This window comes from Rhinoderma darwinii, chromosome 10 (genome assembly GCF_050947455.1).
Source record: "Rhinoderma darwinii isolate aRhiDar2 chromosome 10, aRhiDar2.hap1, whole genome shotgun sequence".
NCBI classification, from domain to species: domain Eukaryota; kingdom Metazoa; phylum Chordata; class Amphibia; order Anura; family Rhinodermatidae; genus Rhinoderma; species Rhinoderma darwinii.
In genome coordinates this window covers 41,140,332-41,162,160 of record NC_134696.1, presented here as the reverse complement: position 1 = coordinate 41,162,160, position 21,829 = coordinate 41,140,332, and the positions used below count along the sequence as shown (strand labels likewise).

Below are 21,829 nucleotides of genomic sequence, written 5' to 3'. Positions count from 1 at the left end.
GGTTAAAATGAATGTGCACCCTTAAATACCATTTTTCTTTATTTAAATAGGTTTAAAATTCTGAGCTGATTAATTTCTTACAATATCTTTATAGTAGTAAGAGTTTTGTTTTTCTGATACAGAGCTTCAAATCCCCAGTATAGAAATAGGTATAACATTCCATATTTAACTATAAGTCCAAGAGTGAACCTGGATGTGGTTCCCGGCTAGTCGTAGTCGGGACGTCTCAGAGACAGTGAAGCAGAGTAGCACAGAGTAGCAGAGCGCGGCGGGACATCTCAGGGATGGTGAAGCAGAGCAGCACAGCATGGAAGTAGTTTGGCAGAAGTTAGCAGAAATGTATGACTGGGACCCTTATTGAGTTGGCGCAGGCTAACCTAGGGTGGGGAGTCTAAAGTATCCCTCATTCTCCACCCTTCACACCCGCAAGATAAGTCCCCAGGATAGTCTGCAATAGATGGTCGAATTGCAGATGGTGGATGTTAACCATTTTGTGGTCAAACAGATCTGGATTGGTAGCATGTGGGCAACATCAGAGACAGCTGTGTAGGAGGCTTAAAACTGGGTAAGGAACAGCCAAACTCTGGTACAAAGGTGAGGCTGTGGAAGAAAGTTTCATGTCACAAGTCCACCATGGCAAGACTGAGAACAGCAATAAGACACAAGGTACTTATATTGCATCAGCAAGGTCTCTTCCAGGCAAAGATTTCAAAACAGACTGGGGTTTCAAGATGTGCTGTTCAAGCTCTTTTCAAGAAGCACAAAGAAACGGGCAACGTTGAGGACTCTACATAGACACCGTGGTCGGCCAAGGAATCTTAGTACAGCAGATTAAAGACACGTCATGCTTACTTTCCTTCTAAATCAGAAGATGTTCAGCAGTGCCATCAGCTCAGAACTGGCGGAAACCTGTGAGACCCAGGCAAGCCCATCTACTGTTTGGAGAAGTATGGCCAGAAGTGGTCTTCATTGAAGAATTGCGGCCAAAAATCCATACCTTCGACATGGAAACAAGGCCAAGTAACTCAACTATGCATGAAAACATAGGAACTGGGGTGCAGAAAATTTGCAGCAGGTACTCTGGACTGCTGAGTCCAAATTTTAAATATTTGGCTGCAACAGAAGGCAGTTTGTTTGCCGAAGGGATGGAGAGCGGTATAATAATGAGTGTCTGCAGGTAACAGTGTAGCATGTGGAGGTTACTTTTAAGTTTAGGGCTGCATTTCAGTAATTAGAGTTGGGAATTTGGTCAGGATTAATGGTGAGCTTATCCATCATGACATACCATCAGAAAGGCGTCTGATTGGCACCAAATTTATTCTGCAGCAGGACAACGTCCCCAAACATACAGCCAATGTCATTAAGAACTATCTGCAGCGTAAAGAAGAACAAGGAAGTGATGATATGGCCCCCGAAGAGCCCTGATCTCAACATTATCGAGTCTATCTGGGATTACATGAAGAGACAGAAGGATTTGATGAAGTCTACATCCATAGAAGATCTGTGGTTCTCCAAGATGTTTGAAACAACCTCCCTGCCGAGTTCCCTCAAAAACTGTGTGCATGTGTACGTAGAAGAATTGATGGTTTTGAAGGCAAAGGGTGGTAACACGAAATATTGATTTGATTTAGCTTTCTCTTCTGTTCATTCACTTTATATTTTGTCTATTGATTAATAAAAAACTATTAGTACCTCTATTTTCTCAAACATTCTTACATTTCAGCATTTTTCCACAACTGCCTAAAACTTTTGTACAGTACTGTATGTGTATATATATATATATATATACATATATATATATATACATACACGAGGTTGCCAATAGCCCAAAGTGGGGTTTCTAAAGATATTAATTATTCTTTGGATAAAATGATTAGAAAACCATGAAGGCTCAGATAAGGCAGCCATTAAACATAACCGGCAGCTAAATTGACTCACTTAGTTTTAATTACATCGAAAAATCTTATCATTGCCAGGGAGACCTGCCAAATAGCAGAACTAAAGATACGGAGGGGGTCACTCCAAATGGAGACATAAACTGTAACAGAGTCATTCACTGTACATATAACACAGCTGCTAGTCCAAGAATTGTATGCAAACACAGCAAATTAAAATATAACCCCTAGTATACAACAGCAATAATTTCCATATTGTGCACTGATGAGGACTAACAAGTCTGAAGCAATGATACAAATAAATGCCCTTTATGGCCTGTATCTGTGCTGTACACCAGAGGTTATGGATACATAGTTGGCCAAATAGACATAAAAGTATAATTTTCATGTCTTCCACAGAATGAGAAATAACCTCCTCCATAATTGATATGTGATGTAAGAAAGCTGTGTACATATGTTGTATTTTAAATTGTACCTGCTATTTAAAAAAAAAAACAAAAAAAAACTCTATGTCAGTAGCAGGTTAGAAGTTTTGATCAGTGGGGATCCAGATGAGACCCCCACTGATCGCTGGAATGAAGGGTAAGAAGAACTCAGCTGAGCACTGTACCCTATTAGCTGTGAGCGGTGTCCAGGCTATAGATAGGCTTAGCGAATACGGGCCAGAGACCATCTCTGTCAGGAGAGTCAAACAAAGTTGAATGTTCACAGCACTCAGCTAAAAGCTTCTGCCACTTAGTTCCAGCGATCAATGGGGGTCTCCTAGACCCCACCGATCAGACTTCTGACATGTCACTATGAAATTTGAGAAATGACACTTTAAATGACACTTTAGAGCTTTACTATGTTTTGCAGTACCAATACAGGCGATACAGACTTAGGCCTTAGTCACATGAACGTGTTATACGTCCGTGCTACGGACCTATGTTAATGAATGGGGCCGTTCAGACTGTCAGTGAATTTCACGCAGCGTATGTGCGCTGCGTAAAACTCACGACCTGTCCTATATTTAGCCGTGTTTCGCGCAGCATGCACCCATTGAAGTGAATGGGTGCGTGCAAATCGCGCACGGCACACGGAAGCACTTCCGGGTGCCGCGCGTGATGCGCGCTACAGTAGTAAAATAAATGAATCAAAACAGAAAATTTGTAAACGTAAAACCAGAGTTCATAATGATGCCGGCTGCACGAAAATCACGCAGCCACGCACCATATGCTGATGCCACACAGACCTTTTGCGCGCGCAAAACGCAGCATTTTTTGCGCACGCAATACGGACAGGTCTGTGTGAATAAGGCCTAAAGCTGGCCATATTAATGAGATAGCAGTCTGCCAAACCCAGTTTCGTCTTATTTTTGTTTTGGGTGGTCACGGTTTTTGGAAAAGGATATGATCATAGAACTGCTTTCTGTGGAAAACTGGTAATGTGATAGCGGTTTGTAATGTTGCCTCCATTAATATCAATGAGGAAAAGCCACCACGAAACCATGCCTGGATAGGATATGTGCCGGGCTACACAGAAGAGCACACTCTGTCTTTGATGATGTCAGTTCCGAACAGACAAAGGAATCTCTGCTGGGAAGAGATGAGACCACACAGAGAAATTATCATAGTCCAGAATTAAGTTTTCGTTGGTATGTCCATCAGATTTATTAAAGGGTTACCTGCATATTGCACACAATTTACAATGTAAGCAATTTCCTAATGCATTATTATCTGCTACACTAGAGTGGCATTAGGTTTGCAGTCAATACACATATGACACCTGTAAGACACCAACAAGCATGTAAGGCTACATTTTGGCCTTACATGATCCCTTAAATTGCACGGGCACTAGTAAAAAATAAACCTAATCCGTCTTTATTTTAATTAGATTAATGTGATTGTATCTGGGCAGACAGCTCACCTGGTAGTGCCAGGTTATACAATATAGTCTAAGTCATTAAAGTGGCGGGAAAAAAACCCACCAGGTCCTTCTGTCTTAGGAGGCAAAACCCAACATCATTACGGGGCCCATTTTAATCTTTGCTATGCGGCCTTCACTCTTCATGTAATTCGGGTAGTGCAACAAACCTGTAACCAGGATGCATGTGCAGATGTATGAATTGTCAGTCCAGTGATATAGTAAATATAATCATTGACTAGACTGATTATTTCCATCAAAATTTTGGCATCCATACGAGTTGTCCTTTTACATTCACTACAATAGAATACATGGGGTAGGCAGAGATTATTTTAAAAAAAAATGACATTAAGGTACCCTCAAAGCTTTGATCATATGCCTTGTTGTACATTTAAAGGTCCTTGAGAGTATCCCTTCATAACATGGCATATAGCCCCTGGGTTACATGTACCATGGGCTGAGAACCTAGAAGGTAGAGGACCTGCTCAAGCTTGTCACTTGAATTTGGTGCTTAAACTGGCCATACATTTCAGATAGCTGTCGGCCAAACGATCATTCCTCCCGACTCCCCCATAAACATTGTACTCTCGGTCAAGCATGCATGCGTTCTCATTAGGTAGAAACCCGCTGCCAGACTCCTTTGGCAGAAGCTTATCTTCTTGTAAATAAAAAGATTGGGTATGTTGGAAGCCAACCAGGCCGACCCTTCTCTCCTCCGACATATGCCTTCGGGGGAGAGTCGGGACAAGGCCAAACACATTATATAATCGGTTGATCCCTGCAGGGTTTGGTTGACATATCTAATGTGTATGGCCACCTTGCTTCGATGTTTCCGTAGCTCTAAAATATTTTAATGGAGAGAGCTGCTTGCAGAAAGGGTGGCAGGAGACCTCTGTTCACTCGATAAGTGGGAGCCTTAGGTAGGAACACTCATCTTAAGGACAAAACACGAAGAGGCCCCCTTTAAATCGGTTATCTATTAAGACTGCTCTTTGGATGGTGTAGATGGGATACGAACATAGAACGTCACTATGAGAGAGCGGCATTTCAATAAACAATCCCCACTACAGCAGACCACCATAAATGCTCGGAGAACAAACTGAAACCCCTGAAATCCTGGGTGCCGAACTGCTTGTGAACTATCGTTAATGTCTGCAGGATGGTAAGTGGCAACGCTAGTAAAGCTCGCCAGTGTTGTCACCGACCTTCACCTACTAGTGTTGCTAGGTGACACATCTGGACTAGCCCTCAAATATAAAAATATAAAAGAAATAAAAATAAAAAATACACATAGTTTTAGGGAGTCCCTAATGAATACAGTTTCCAAGTAGGATATATACAACTTCATGTATTACTGCTAAATAAAATGAGATGTCATGACACGGCCGACACAGATGTGTTTGACAAAGTGCGATACTTGCAGTACTGCTGTATTTTTTACATGCCTAACACTCAGTAAGTCAAAATGAAGGCCTGTGCCAGTCCTACCATGTTTCTAGAGTAGGATTAACGGTTTTTAAACAGCTTTATTAACACTTCAGGATGTGGTTGTTTATTCTTTATGCACATCCTGTAGGTAAAGTAAGGCAGGATGTCACCTTATACTATAAATTATGAGTTTAGACAAGCTGCAGGATGGTATTAAAACGCTGCAACAAACCTCAAGCTTAGGAAACCTGCAGCCGAGTTCCCAGAATATTCTGTCAGTAAGGCTAGATTCACACGAACGTGGGAAAACTCGGATCAACGTGACGCTTTTCACGTCCGAGGTGCCCCTGTGCGGGTTCCGTTTTCACGGATCCCCATAGACTTGAGTCTATGGAGCGATCCGTGAAAATGGAACAAAATAGGACATGAAGTAATGGCTGTGTGAACAACCCCATTGAATTACATAGGGCCGTGTGACGGCCATTGTTTCAACGACCGTCACACGGACGTATTCGTTCCTCGTGTGAATCTGGCCTAAGTGAGTGATAAACTACAACTCCCAGAAATGCACAAATAAATCGCCAGAAAAGTTAAACAGTAAAGACGGCAAAATCACAGTAAGATCTGGTTTGGAACCAGCGCTGTACTCAGCTTGTTTGGAGCAGCAGGGCGCCTATTCAAACTCCTCCTCATTGTGGCCGAGCAGTGAGGAGGAAGGGGCGGGCTTGAGACTCCCGTTCTAATGATCATTGAGGGTCCCAGCTGTGTTGCCCACAACGATTAGACATTTATCATCTATTCTCTAGATAGGTGATTTATTTATGTTGCTTATATAGCGCCAACATATTCTGCAGCGTTGTACAGAAGTTGTTAAATATCCTGACCTGCAGGAACCATCAGAAAAACATAGACGTCATTTCCTGCACTGTGTGAATGGACTGCTTGTTAAGGCCGATGTAATGTCCTCACATTGTGCTACTTGGTCCATTCGTAGACTATAGGATATTAGTAACCAGTAGATGTATGCTGTTGACGGCACCTACAGTTCTCCATGATTATTAGCAAATCCCCCCTGCTTGTAAAAGGAGGGATATCACTAATAAAGTTGCTTACAGTGCAATTCTTGCACATAATATTTAGTCACACAGAAAATGAGTGTGTCGGTCATGCGTGCAGGCCCCACTAAAGCCTTATTGTATATTATTGGGTTTATTACTGGTGAAAAAGATGACATTTCAATGAATAATAATAACAATCATCAATAAGTATTAGTAAAGAAAAGCACTAGTAAAAATAATTTCTCATGGAAATGGTGGTTTTGTCATGCTACCCCAGCACAGACATATCGGTTAGTATCATAACTTAAAGGGGTTGGCCAGGAAAAAATATTTTCTAAAAAGTGTCCCCCAACCATGGTTTGCCTTCCCTAAAACCCCCTACATACTTTCTAATCAGTTTCTGATTGATCTCAATCGTCACTGCTGCTCTTTCTGTTTGTTTACATCCCTTGCTTTTGTTCCTGTCTGTTTCTTGTCTTGTAACGCACCATACCCATGATCCCTTGCTGCATCTGAGGAGACAGTTAACATCCCCCTTCCTCCCTCCACAGCATCTCAGCTATTTGCATACTGCCACGCCCCTCTATGTTCACAGGTCATTCCCTGCTCTAATTAGTCACCCAGCTCCCCACACAGTCACACACAGCCAGTAATTATCACACAGGGGGGATGGGGGTTATATACAGGGATGATAGGGTTATATACAGGGATTATGGGGTTATAAACAGGGATGATAATGTAATACACAGGGATGATGGGGCGTTCTACACAGGGATGATATAACTCCATCATACCTGTATACAACCTATATGTAACCCCATCATCCCTGTGTATTACCTCATCATCCCTGTATATAACCAAGATCATCCCTGTGTATTATCTAATAATCCCTGTATATAACCCCATCATCCCTGTGTATTACCTCATCATCCCTGTATATAACCCCCATCATCTCTGTGTATTACCTCATCATCCCTGTATATAACCCCCATCATCCCTGTGTATAACCCCCAGAATCTGTGTATTACCTCATCATCAGTATATTACCTCATTATCCCTGTATAACACCACTATCATCCCTGTGTTTTACTCCATCGTCCCTGTATATAACCCCCATCATCCCTGTGCATTACTTCACCATCCCTGTATATAACCGCCATCATCCCTGTGTATTACTTCATTATATAACCCCCATTATATGTGTATTACTTCATTACCCCTGTATACAACACCCATCATCCTGTGTATTATACCCCATTATCCCTGTGCATTACCCCCAACATCCTATACAGGGATGAAGGCGGTTATACACAGCGATGATGGGGGTTATATACAGTGTCGATGGGGGTGATACACAGAGATGATGGGGGTTATACACAGGGACAATGGGAGTTATATTCAGGGATGATTGCCCCATCATTCCTGCATATAACCCCCATCATGCCTGTATTTATATAACCCCTGTAATAACTGTATAAACCATCTGCAAGGGGGTGGGGGCTGCGGGGGGGCATGGGTGGGGGCCGCGTGGGCGATGAGAGGAGACGGGCAGGCAGTGCGTTAACTCCAAAATAGGTGGAGGAGGGGGCGCGTACAAGCAGGTGCGACGTTCCGTGTCTCAGCTCAGCCAGCACTTCCTGCTACGTCTACAGGCAGTGGGACCAGAGGAGGCGGATCTCTGAAGAGCTCATGAAACATCTGCCCGGCCCGCTGCCTGTAAGTGTAGTTGATGACGCGCCACGCCTTTCTCAGCCGGAAGTGCTGGCTGAGCAAAGACACGGTACCTCACAGGAAATGAAAATGTACTCTCGGTGCCGTCACGTGACCGCAGATCAGAACAGGGTAACGCTGCCACAGGTAAACAGACATTATATTAGAAATTTACTTATATATGTCCAATTAGGTTAAAATATAAATAAAATGTATTCCTGGACAACCGCTTTAACTGCTTTGGGTTGTCCCCCACGTGACTATAGGTGCATCCTTAATTAATTTCAATGCGCTTTTCGACCTATGTGCACCCTCAAACCCCCCCCCCCTGCACGGCAAAATCCACAATGTATAGTTTCCAAGAGTTCAAATTTTTACCAAAGGTGAATGTGTCTGGCAGTTAACTCTTGTGAAAACCCAGCAGTGTCACAACGAGCCACTGGCACATATCACTGCTAGCGCAGGATAGTGGATCCGCTGGCAATTACTTTCGGTTAATAGAGCAGTATGAATGACGGCTGGGTCGGGTGGGGACATTGTGTCTCTCTGATGGAGTTTTTCTTTAATTTGAGAGTGGAACTGCTGTACTAATAAATCTCATGATGATGACATCACTCCACGTGGAGAAAGAACAGGAGTTAACAGCTAAGCCAGTGCTGTGTGTATAATACCTTCTGGCCAGTAATGACTTTTACTAAGTATTGAAGATGAAGATCACATGAATGCATGTGGTTAATAACACAGAGAAATAAGTGTTATAGGAGCTACAGGTTTACACATCTTCCCTTGTTTTATCCGTAACACAGCTGTCAATGTTCTGCAAAAAAAAACTTTTTTTTTATTTATTTTTTTTAAATATTAGAAAGAAGCTTAGAAGCAATACTAACCTCCCCCTCCTCCTACCTTGCCTGCCTGAGACAAAAAAAAGAAGTAAAAGAAAAAAAAACAACAGACCCCACATATATATACAGTAAAAATTCATTACCGAAAAAATAATCTTTAGAAGAACCAGGTATTCTTATAATGTAATGGTAACCGTGATTAACAGAAATCTGTTCATCGAATATATCTCATTTTTAACTGACATGGAATATGTGACTTCCATAAAGTAGTAATGCCCCTTCTTGTCGAAATCAGGCCTGGAGGAACTACAATCTTTGCCCTGCTATTAAAGGATAGTCCAACTTCTGCACCCAAGATGCAATTAACTAGCTTAATTCATATGTTAAAGGGGTTTTCCAATATAGAAAACCCGAAATAAAGAGGGGTTTCTGTTCCACACCCCAATCTCTTGGCCTTTTGCTCTGGAGCACCTGTCCTGTCCTGCATATCAATTCATTGATATGAATGGGCATTGTGTAATGCCTAATTTCTCCTGTGGTGGCGCTGCAGGGAAATTGAGCACTTACTGCCAGGTTACCCTACAGATTACAGCTGATCGCTGGGGTTTCCAGCAGGGGGACACTGTGTGATCTGTTTATCATCAAAAGACCCTTCTAACAAGTAGGGATTGTTAAAAGCGGAGAACCCTTTTAACTTGGAGTAATGAGGATAATAGATGTACAATTCATTCTCCAATAACGAAACAATTTAGGAAAGCGCCAAAGCATGAAGTTTAAATTAGATCTGCATGAGGGTTAGAGCACCCGGGACAGTTCCCTCATTTTAATTATGTATTTTCACCAGTAACATTAGGCATTAACTAGGTCATAATCTGGCTGGTAGGGCTCAGTGTATATCCCCCATTGCATCTGTGTCAGGCCCTCTGTTCTTGTCACGCAGGCAGATTATCCGTCCACAGTGATTATTGTGCAGGGGTCCAGTACTTATATATCCAATGCATCTGCTCAATTACATTCTATAAATGACTGCCATATGACGACTGGTTCACAAGCAAACCACCATATTCCAGACTCTTTAATGAGTATGTACCATTATGTGAATGAAGGTAAAGTTTATAATGTTAAAGAAGTTGTCCGGAACTGAAAACATTTTTTTAATAAGATCAGGAAAGTTGATAAAAAAAACTCACCTGTTCAATCCCCCAAAGCTCTAGCGCCACAGCTCCAGTTGTCTCTGGCGGTCTTTATAAACTTGTCCTGTAGTGATATCATGTCATTCATGCACGTGGCTGCTACAGCCAATCACTGGCCTTAGTGGTCTCGTGCCGTTCTTGAAAGCATCACCCCTGAAGCCAGTGGTTGACTGAAGAGGTCGCATGTATGAACGGCACGTCCTCGCTGCAGGGAAGTCAATGGGGACCGGCTGGGACCACCAGAACATCAACACTAGAGCGGCCCGGGATTAGACAGGTGAGCATTGTTTTCTGGTTTTTTTGATCTACTTTCCAGCTCTTTGCTTTTTTTTTTTTTGTCCAGGGAATAACATCCGAATCCTGCAATTACTAAGTTCCAGGGATACATAGAGAACAGCATCTTAACTATGTACTACACATCCTATACATTTTTGCGTTATTCTCCTTAAACTCCATTTTCCTAAATTTTCTATCTAGACTTTATAACTAAGACTCTCGATTAATAATGCAGGAGGCACAGTTATTAATTGCTTCACCTCAGGTCCTTCCATGTATGGTAGACAACTTAAACGCGAACCATAAGGGAACATAACTCCTTATGGTTTCGCCCTCCTGACGAAGCCGGTCTGTAGGGCGAAATGCGCGACGAGGCGCTTTTTCATCCAGTTCCTGAGGTTGTCATCTCCACTCCCCTCTATGTCTAAGGGTATGTGCTTACTTTCACTTCTGAAGTTTTGATTATTTCTGACGATTACCATAGTAACATCTTTGGCCTTTTTGCCTGCATTTTTTGTCAGGATATCCCACGTTATCCATTGTGTATTCAGTTAGCACTCCTACCATTCATATGTGGGCACAGTATCCTAGTACATACCATTCATTGATTTACTTTACTGTGGGTAATGTGAGTGGACTCCGGCCACCTACGGTTGGTTGTCTCTGTTTGTCACTGGTCTTTTACATCTGACCTCATAGTCTTTTTCTCTGTATATGGTCCATCCTTTTTATTCCGTATTATGTTATTGTCGATATATTTAATAAAGATTTTGTACTTTTGCATATCATTCTTTCAGGGGTTATGTTCCCTTATGGTTCGCGTTTAGGTTGTCTACTTGTTTTATAGGGATCCCTCTTTACGTCATTTGTTTGGTTAGGGGTTTTTGTAGGTTGTTCCTTCCATGTATGGTGACATGAGCATATCCATGGAAAATAACAGACCAATAAACTTGTAGGCCTTATTCACAGGAACAACGGACCTATGCAATTCAATGGTCATTCAGACATGGTGTCCACCAACACTGACATCAACAACGGATACCGCACGGAACAAACACTGATGGCACCCGGAACTGCAACGCATGGAAAACTTGTTTTTTGAAGACGCAAAATGGAAATACTCGTGTGAATCTAGCCTTAAAAACATTTTATACATTCATTTTCCCTTACTCCACCTTATTTTTAGAATTTAAAACTGCAAATGAGTATACATTGGTGTAAACGGAGGTTGGTTTGCAAAACTAGTTTTTTACACGATTTTGCAAAAAAAAAACGCACCCAAAAACTGCAGTTTGCCGCAGTGTGAACATAGGCTTAAAATTGCATTTTTATTTTTTATTTTTTTATTGCGTCCTAGTAAATGACCTAGTAAACGTTTAATGGAGGACAGATGGTCTACTCTGCCCAGAAGCCACCGACAGTATACACCCACTTGAACCAGAAGGTCTAATACAATGATGTTGTTTTACTGCCAGTTTTATTTTGGCAAAAAGTGGCGCAGATTTAAGTGCTACTATAAAATAGTTTGTCAAGAAAAAGTGTCCTGCATTGTGTGAATGAGGCACATGTCTGCACAAAATAGCCATACTCAAAAACAGAAAAAAATCGAGCTATGATTAAAAGAGTAAAATAGCGACCCTTACCACATATGCACCATTTCTTCTCTAAAATATTCTCTGCACCATTTTTAAGAAGGCTCCTCAATGTATTAGAAGATGTGACTAATTTGGGTTTTACATATTAGGGACAGAGTCTTGTTCATTCACAATGTATTTATACCCAGTGCTAAGTTTAGCACCCATCAACCATATAACCGTTTGTACCTAAAATACCTGTCTGTACCCAAATATGATGGTAATACTTTCTCACCAAGTGAACGTAAGTTGCTATAATAGATGCTCTGCGTTACCTTACTGCCGGGTATAAATGACACTAATGCACTCCGATGGGTCAGCATGTTGCTCAGTTTATTGGCACTGGCACGTGTGCGTAGTGGCCGTCGCTAAATCTGGCAATGCTAGGCTTACATAGCTAACCTTAGTAGTCTCCGTAATCTAAACCCATGCCCACGTGTTAAGACCACAACAAACAATGTGACACATGGTTATAGCCTGCTCCAGCATAACACACACAGACAAGGGGTAGCACAGTTTGCAAAATGGGGGGAATATATAAAAATAAGGCTAATTAGAACAAAGCAATGACAGCTAGGCAGGATTCAAACAGATACCAGCGAATCCCGACAGACCACACTGACTTTAATGGGGTCCATTGAGATCCCTGTATTTTTTACAGAAAATACTGCAGACTGCATTCTTTTCTTGCCATGATAAAATATAGAAAAAGCCAGTGGAAATCTGGATAGATGGAACCCCCAAACGCAAGTGTGAACAGAGCCTTAGTGAATGATTAGGGGTTGTCTTTATTACCTGATCAGTTTCATCTGCCATTGTGAAAGTCAACGTTACAAAAGGTAACACACGAGTGGTCGCTGTGAGCAACACCTTTAATTTTTGATATACATATAATATCCATTGTTATTCATGCAGCTAGATAGAATGTACAGACCATGGAAGATCACTTTTAAAAATTAGCTATTCAAATGATAGGCCTGTCATGACAAAGCTCAACCACCTCAGATGGCCAGGTAAGTGAAAGGGTATGTGCACACACACACTAATTACGTCCGTAATTGACAGACGTATTTCGGCCGCAAGTACCGGACCGAACACAGTGCAGGGAGCCGGGCTCCTAGCATCATACCGTAGTTATGTACGATGCTAGGAGTCCCTGCCTCGCTGCAGGACAACTGTCCCGTACTGTAATCATGTTTTCAGTACGGGACAGTAGTTCCACGCAGAGGCAGGGACTCCTAGCATCGTACATAAGTATGATGCTAGGAGCCCGGCTCCCTGCACTGTGTTCGGTCCGGTACTTGCGGCCGAAATACGTCCGTCAATTACGGACGTAATTAGTGTGTGTGCACATACCCAAACAGTATTTTACTCCGCATTCGAGATCTGGGAGAAATTGTAACTTTTTTTTGGGGGGGGGGGGGGATGAGGTGATTATCTGGTTCAGACAGCTTTTCTGTCCGGAGAATAACTATCGAGGGGTTATCCAGGACTAAACAATGCCCTTCAGCAAAGAAAGTGCAGAAACTTTACAGTGCACTGTCTGAGGGAATTCAGCCCCCAATTGGATATGTAAGGGACCACTCTGTATAGACGTCTGTATATTTTTGTTTACATATACATATACAGTGATTCTGAGAACTGTGGCTAAGCTGTATACACCAAGGTCTACATATGATACATCGTATGGACGTGTGTGTAAACAAATACTTATGGGCAGAATGTTGGCTCAGTGGTTAGCTGGAAGGGCTGTGTACACGGACGGCTACGTTTGATGCAACGTCTGGACACCTGTGTGTAAACTAATAATCATGGGCAGCATGGTGGCTCAGTGGTTTGCTGGATGAGCTGTGTATTCTCAGGTCTATGTATGATGCAACGTATGGAAAGTGCTAACCACCGAGCACGATGGCTCTGTGTTTGGCACTGTTGCCTTGCAGCGCTGGGGTCCTGGGTTCAAATCCAACCAAGGACAACATCTGCATGGAGGTTGTATGTTCTCCCTTTGTTTGCATGGGTTTCCCCTGGGTACTCTGGTTTCCCCCACACCCCAAAAACATACCAATTGTGAGCCCCAAAGTGGACAGTAAGTGTGGCCCTCTACAGTGCTGCAGAATATGTTGGTGTGATATAAGTAACGTAGATAATAATAACTGTGTGTGTAAAAAACACTAATGGGAAGCACGTTGGCTCAGTGGTAAGCACTTGAGTCCTTCGGTTTGAATCTGACCAAGGACAACATCTGCATGGAGTTTATATGTTCTACTCTGGTTTCCTCCTACCTATGTTATGAAAACTTCTGTACAGTGCTGCAAAATATGTTGATGCTCTATAAGCAACATAAATATATAATATTTTCATATAGTACAGTGTTCAAGTTGATGATCACATGAAGAGTACATGTCTCTGTGTTGACAGCATATGGTATTGTTCAGTCTCAGACATTCCCTTCGTCCTCCTGAATAGCTAATAGAAAGCATGTAGACAAAAAGTATTTCTGAGCTACTGTATCCATGTACAATAATATGTAAGTTACTTTCTGCCGTTTAGGAACGCACTGTCAAGAGCCTTCAATCTCACTAAAGAATCATTTTCAGCCATGCTGCTGGCATGTGTCACATATGTTTGGGATGTTGCTTAGCAATAGATGCCATAGTACATAGGAAACATCACTGGATCCGGTGGTGTCACTGCCTATGCTGAATTTATGTAATGATCAGCATTAACACACAACAAAGCCGGCAACAGCAAGATGAGTAGGCTAAGTATTCACACCCCACTGCCTATAAAAAAAGTATTCAAACCCCCACGCTGCGCTATTCTGACCTTGAAAAAGCAACATAAATCTGAACTAAAGTGTGAACATAACCAAAGGAGTCCAAGCCATATCAGAACCACGGAAAAAAACAGAAGCGCCAGATCCATTAAATGACAAATACCAATGGCGCCAGAAGGAAGGTGCCCGATGGAACATATTGACTTTAATGTGTGCCACCGGGTTTTCGTCATGGTGTTCATTGTTTTGTCCAGCATTTTTCACTGGATCTAATGGAGCCTCCAACGTAGATGTGAACCTTAGCTAAAGCATGCAAGTAACCAATGGTCATTGCCTGATCAGTTTAGGCTGCGTTGCCAATTCTGTTATACGGTAGGATCCGACGCACATTGGTCACTGCCTGAGCCTGGCGGCCCCCATTGACCTGTAATGGGGCCTGTCGGTTCCATCGTGGTTTCCCTCTATTTGAAGGGAATAATAGTGCTGCATGCTACAGTATTCTTCCCGTCAATTATGATGGCATCTGCGATGGAGGCACCTGACGGAGATGTGAACATGTATGGCCAGCTTTAGCACAGTTTACCACAACTCCAGACCCCCACAGCGGTCTGTGTCTGTCCTCCCGTCGGTCTGTATCGGTCTGTAGTACTGTAAATGCACTTTCGCACTTGCAGTAGTATATTAGCTGTATTGTTGAGGCCACATTAAATGTGATCATACACAAACCCCATACGCTGCCTCCTGGACATGGTAAGTTTATCCATAAATCCCATTCTGACACAACGTAAAAGAAGAAACTTATTACAATACAACGGATGACCAAGGATTGCAAAACAAACACAATTATTTTCTGCAAAATGATCAATATACAACTGTATCAGAACTGAATGTCATTAACTTTTGAGGCTGCAGCATTTTTCCATCATTTTCCGTGGACCTATATAAATCCATAGAAAATCATATTATGAAAGAGCTCGACTAAGTGACAGTCTCAGCTCTGCTGCATCTCTGTAACTTTTATGATTGTTTTACTTTTTCTCCATATCCTGGTCATACTGGAAACTCAAATTGAGTACGTGCTAGACATAAAAATGACATTGACCCTCCTGCAAAAGCAATCACACCCGCCAAACTTCAGTCCAACTCGCCTTAAAGGAAAGACCAGCATTTCAGTTCACATCAATGTCAAAACACGAAGTCCCCATACACATCTACGTATTAATAACGCATGCAAATACCTCCGGGAAGCCTTCATGTAAAATATCCTGCAGATTGCCCCTAGCCAGATAGGCGATCATCATCCACAGCAGCAATGGACTGTCTCTTTCACTTAATCCCACAGGAGTTTGCAGTGTGCCCAGGCTATTTCCAAGCACAAAGAATTAGTAGCCATCAGGGATAACGCTGGTCCTCTCAGCCTGTTAATTTGAGACCAGAAGCAAAGCAGCAGGAAAGGAGGGGTGCGGGGGGGGGGGGGCAAAGCGGCACTGAGCATGCTCGTAATGGGATCTCCTACCAGCGTGTGTGGTGTCAGCCCTTACATCACTAGGACAACCAGCAGTTTATAGGATGGAGACACAGGAAGAAGTAACAGAAAACAGATGTCAGTAGAAGCAGGCTGCTAGGACCCTGAAGAGCAACTTCAAAGCAGCTGTATATGGGACAAATCCACCCACAGAGAAAACGCTCCCGATCGGACAATCCTCCTAGTCAGATATCTTATATACAGGGGCACTACTAAACATTAGATACTAATCGGTGTACCCTGTAGATTTTAATGGGATCTGCCAACAATCTAGTATATACTGGATCAGCCCGACTGCCCAAGATGTCTCCAAACTAGTATGTCATGTATACACTATATGGAGAAAACTTTTGGGACACCTATACATTACACCTACAGGAGCTTTTATGACATCCCATTCTAAATCCATAGGCAATAATATGGAGTTGGTTCCACCTTTTGCAGCTAAAACAACAGCTTCCACTCTCCTGGGAAGGTTTTCCACAATATTTGGGATTTTGTCTGTGGGAATTTGTGAGGTCAGACACTGATGTTGGAGGAGAGGGACTGGCTCACCATCTCCATTCTAGAGCTTGAGGTCAGGGCCAAGTTCTTCCACACCGAACTCACCCAACCATGCCTTTATGGACCTTGTGCACTGGGGCACAGTCATGCTGGAGAAGAAAAGGGCCGAACGCCAAACTGTTCCCACAAAGTTGCAAGAAAACAATTGTCCGAAATGTCTTGGTATGCTGAAGTATTAAGATTTACCTTCACTGGAACTAAGGGGCCTAGGCCAACCCTTGAAAAACAACCCCATAGCATTATTCCGCAGGTAGGCAACATTCTCCTGGCATTCACCAAACCCAGACTCGTCTATCAGACTGCCAGATAAAGAAGCGTGATTCATCGCTCCACAGAACACGTTTCCACTGCTCCAGAGTCCAGTGGCGGCGGCTTTACACCCCTCCAGCTGCTGCTTGGCACTGTGCTTGGTGATGTGAGGCTTGCATGCAGCTGGTCGGTCATGGAAATCCATGCCATGAAGCAACCGGGGCACAGTTTTTGAGCAGATGTTGGTGCCACAGTAGGTTTGGAATTATTGAGTCAGCAGAGCGTTGGCGACTTTTATGCACTATGCTCTGTAATTTTACGTGGTCTGCCACTTCGTGGTTGAGTCACTGTAGTTCCTAAACTCTTCCACTTTGTAATAATATCACTCACAGATGATCGGGGGAATATCTAGGAGGGAAGACATTTCATGAACTGCCTTGTTACAACGGAGACCTCCTATTACAGCACCACGCTGGAATTCAGTTGGTTCTTTAGGACGACCCATTCTTTCACAAATGTTTGTAAAGGCGACTACATGGCTAGTGCTGGATTTTATACACCTGTGGTAATGGGGCTGCATGAAACTCATGAATTCAATGATTAACCCCTTAGTGACCACTAATACGCCTTTTCACGTGATTCACTACTGGGCTTTAGGCTAGGCTGACGCCTTTTCACGTCAGCCTAGTCTAAGTCCTGCACGGGTCTCCCGTGCAGGCAGGAGCCGGGGCTCTGCTGTCTGATGACAGCTGAGCTCCTGCTCCAACGCCCGCGATCGAAGTTTACTTCGATCGCGGCCGTTTAACCCGTTAAATGCCGCCGTCAATAGCGACCGCGGCATTTAACTTTGTTTACAGAGGGAGTGCGCTCCCTCTGTCACCCATCGGCGGCCCGCGAATGCAATCGCGGGTCTCCGATGGGGTGTCATGGCAGCCGGGGGACTGATAAAAGCCCCCAGGTCTGCCCTGGACATATGCCTGTTAGGACGCGCCGGAGGCACGTCCTAACAGATTGCCTGTCAGATTTACACTGACAGGCAATAATGCTCTGGTATACGAAGTATACCAGAGCATTATAGCAGCGATCGGAATATCGCACAGTAAAGTCCCCTAGTGGGACTAATAAAATCAGTCATCAAAGTGAAATAAAGATTATTAATAAAAAGTACAGTAAAAAAAAAAATAAAACCATTTTTTCCATAAAAAGTGGTTTTATTTAGTAAAAGTGTAAAAAAAAAAAAAAAGTACACATATGTGGTATCGCCGCGACCGTAATGACTCCATTAATAAAGTTAATATGTAATTTAAACCGCAAAGTAAACACCGTAAAAAAAAACGCCAAAAACGATGGCAAAATTGCAATTTTTTTCCATTGCCCCCCAAAAAAGTCATAATAAAAATGAATCAATAAGTCCCATGTACCCCAAAACAGTACCATTCAAAACTACGTCTTGTCCCGCAGAAAACAAGCCCAAAAAATCACTACATTGATGGAAAAATAAAAAAATTACGGCTCTTGGAAAGCGACGATGCAAAAACAAATAATTTTAGTTCAAAAGTGTTTTTATTGTGCAAAAGTCGTAAAACATAAAAAAACCTCCACATATGTGGTATCGCCGTAATCGTACCGACCCATAGAATAAAGGTCACATGTTAATTACGTCGCACAGTGAACGGCGTCAATTTAAAAACGCATAGAACAATGGCGGAATTTCAGTTTTTTTTTATAATCCCCCCCAAAAAGGTTAATAAAAGTTAATATAAAAATTATATGTACCCAAAAATGGTGCCATTAAAAAGCACAACTAATCCCGCAAAAAACAAGTCCTCATACAGCTATGTAGACGAAAAAATAAAAACGTTATAGCTCTTTGAATGCGACTATAGAAAAACTAATAAAATAGCTTGGTCATTAAGGCCTAAAATGGGCTGGTCACTAAGGGGTTATGAGGTGTGTCCCAATACTTTTGTCCATATAGTGTAAGTACCGTATGTACATTTCTGGAGGTTTTTAGAACTGGAGATGTGTGAGATAAAGTTATGATCATGCGGGTAGACAATTTTTTCAACTTCATGTCAGTAATCCCACTGAACAACACTCTCCTCAGCCAGAAACAGCTGACAACTGAGATCACTAGATTGCATTTGGTTTAAACTGGTCAGAGACATAGATGTTATCTAGCAGCTAATTTCCCCCAATTCCTTTAGTAAAAGGCGACTGCGCTATTGATTCCGTCGGAAAAACGGAAACCTGCCGGAATGGTGACGAACGGAAACCATTAGCAATGTTTCCGTCACCATTGATATCAATGGTGACAGAAACAGAAGCTGTGGTTTCACTTTCACTTTCTGTTGCGGGGTTCACCCGACGGAAACCTCCGACAGAACGGAGAGCCAACGTTGATGTGAACATGCTCTTAGGGAAACAACCTGTCCAACCAAGGCACAGTTCTTGGCAGTTCCCTAAATGACAATAGATTGTCATTTATCCTATAGAAATCAGTGGGATCTGCCAACAAATATCTAAGGCCTTATTCACACGAACGTATAATACGTCTGTGCTACGCTTGTGATTTTCACACGCGTGGCACGGACATATGTTAATGAATGGGGCCGTTCAGACTGTCAGTGAACTCATGACATGTCCTATATTTGGCCGTGTTTCGCGCAGCACGCACCCATTGAAGTCAATGGGTGCGTGCAAATCGCGCTCGGCACACGGAAGCACTTCCGGGTGACGCGCCTGATGCGCGTTACAGTAGGAAAATAAATTATTGAAAACAGAAAAGCACCACGTGCTTTTCTGTTTGTAAACATAAAACCAGAGTGTCATTATGATGCCGGCTGCGCGAAAATCACGCAGCCGCGCACCATATGCTGATGACACACTGACCTTTTGCGCAAAACGGACATCTCCGTGTGAATAAGGCCTTAAGGATGTTTTCACACCTGCAGGTTTTGATCAGGTTTCTTAATGCAGATTTTTTAGGCCAAACCAGGTATAAGTCACAAAGGGAAACAAAGCATAAAGGACAGATTCTGCTTCTCCTCTCATATGATTCCACAACTGGCTTTGGCTTCATAGAGGGGGTCACGATCGGTGCTCCCCTTCCCCTCTATGCCGTCCATATGCCCTAACAAGGCCTACGGAGAGGGGCTGTCCTTATTACACTACCCCTTTAATTCCAGAGACTTATTAAAACGGTGGGAAGTTATCAGACTTTCCAATCTATTTTCACCACTGGCAGCAGAAACTTCAGTCACGGGTGAACTACATGTGTACACAAGCAGAAGGAACGAAGAACCCGTTGTTTCAGTCCTGATGTCGTGGAACTTTCCTGTAGTTGGCAAACAAGTATTTTCAAGATAACTCGACAGTAAGGGGGGATTCACACGAGCGTGTATTCGGTCCGTGCGGGCCGCGTGGTTTTCACGCGGCACGCATGGACCAATACAAGTCTATGGGGCAGTACAGACAGTCCGTGCTTTTTGCGCAGCGTTTGTCTGCTGCGCAAAATGCGCGACAGGTTCAATAACTCTGCGTATTTCGCGCATCACGCACCCATTGAAGTCAATGGGTGCGTGAAAATCACGCGCACCACACGGAAGCACTTCCGTGGGACGAGCGTGATTCGCGCAACAGCAGTGAAAAGGATGAATGAAAACCGAAAAGCACCACGTGCTTTTCTGTTTCCGAACATCCAAACGGAGTGTCTTTGCGTACCGAACTTCACCGGGTTCGGCCAAACTCGTTTTGGCCGATCCCGGCAAAAAAATTATCGGTACGCGACGTCAGGAGATAGTCACTGTCCATGGTGCTGAAAGAGTTAAACTGTTTCAGCACCATGGACAGTGACTTGCGATCCCAAAATACATTAACCTGTAAAAAAAACCCGAAGTTCTAACTTACCGATTACTCCTGTCTCCTTCCTGCAGTCCGACCTCCCGGGATGACACTTCAGTTCAAGTGACAGCTCCAGCCAATCACAGGCCAAGCACAGGCTGCAGCCAATCACAGGCTGCAGCGGTCACTTGGACTGCTGCGTCATCCAGGGAGGTGGGGCCCGATGTCAAGAGAGGCGCGTCACCAAGGACGCGTCACCAAGGACGCGTCACCAAGGCAACGGCCGGGAAGTTCTCGGTAAGTAGGAACTTTATCTTTTTTTTGTACAGGTTTTTCGCTGTTGTGTTCGGCATTCACTGTCGAGGGTGCTGAAAGATTTAGCTCTTTCAGCACCTTGGACAGTGACGGGCGTTGACAAGCCTCATCTCTATGATGCCGGCTGCGCGAAAATCACGCAGCCGCGCATCAGACACGCATGACACACGCAGCTGTCAAATGGTTTTTGCGCTCGCAAAACGCCGCGTTGTTTGCGCGCGCAAAAACGCAACGCTCGTGTGAATCTCCCCTAAAACTTATACAGAAAGTTCTAAATACATCTATCTAAGGGGAGATTCACACGAACGTTGCGTTTTTGCGCGCGCAAACAACGCAGCGTTTTGCGAGCGCAAAAACCATTTGACAGCTGCGTGTGTCATGCGTGTCTGATGCGCGGCTGCGTGATTTTCGCGCAGCCGGCATCATAGAGATGAGGCTTGTCAACGCCCGTCACTGTCCAAGGTGCTGAAAGAGCTAAATCTTTCAGCACCCTCGACAGTGAATGCCGAACACAACAGCGAAAAACCTGTACAAAAAAAAGATAAAGTTCCTACTTACCGAGAACTTCCCGGCCGTTGCCTTGGTGACGCGTCCTTGGTGACGCGTCCTTGGTGACGCG

At 43.4% G+C, this 21,829-nt stretch overlaps 1 protein-coding gene across 4 annotated transcripts in view; it reads right to left on the bottom strand.

The window, feature by feature from the left end:
• Nucleotides 1-21,829, bottom strand: part of DIXDC1 (DIX domain containing 1) — a 138,039-nt gene that overhangs the window by 103,040 nt on the left and 13,170 nt on the right. The window contains exon 1 of one of the 4 annotated variants that reach the window (XM_075839771.1): nucleotides 15,953-16,139. The exons of 1 other annotated variant lie outside the window; for it this stretch is intronic. In XM_075839771.1, coding sequence (XP_075695886.1) covers nucleotides 15,953-16,015 — 63 coding nt within the window. In that variant the 5' untranslated portion in view covers nucleotides 16,016-16,139. Of the gene's footprint in view, nucleotides 1-6,669; nucleotides 6,760-15,952; nucleotides 16,140-21,829 lie in introns of those variants that run through there. 2 more of the 4 variants (XM_075839766.1, XM_075839770.1) reach the window with 2 other exon arrangements.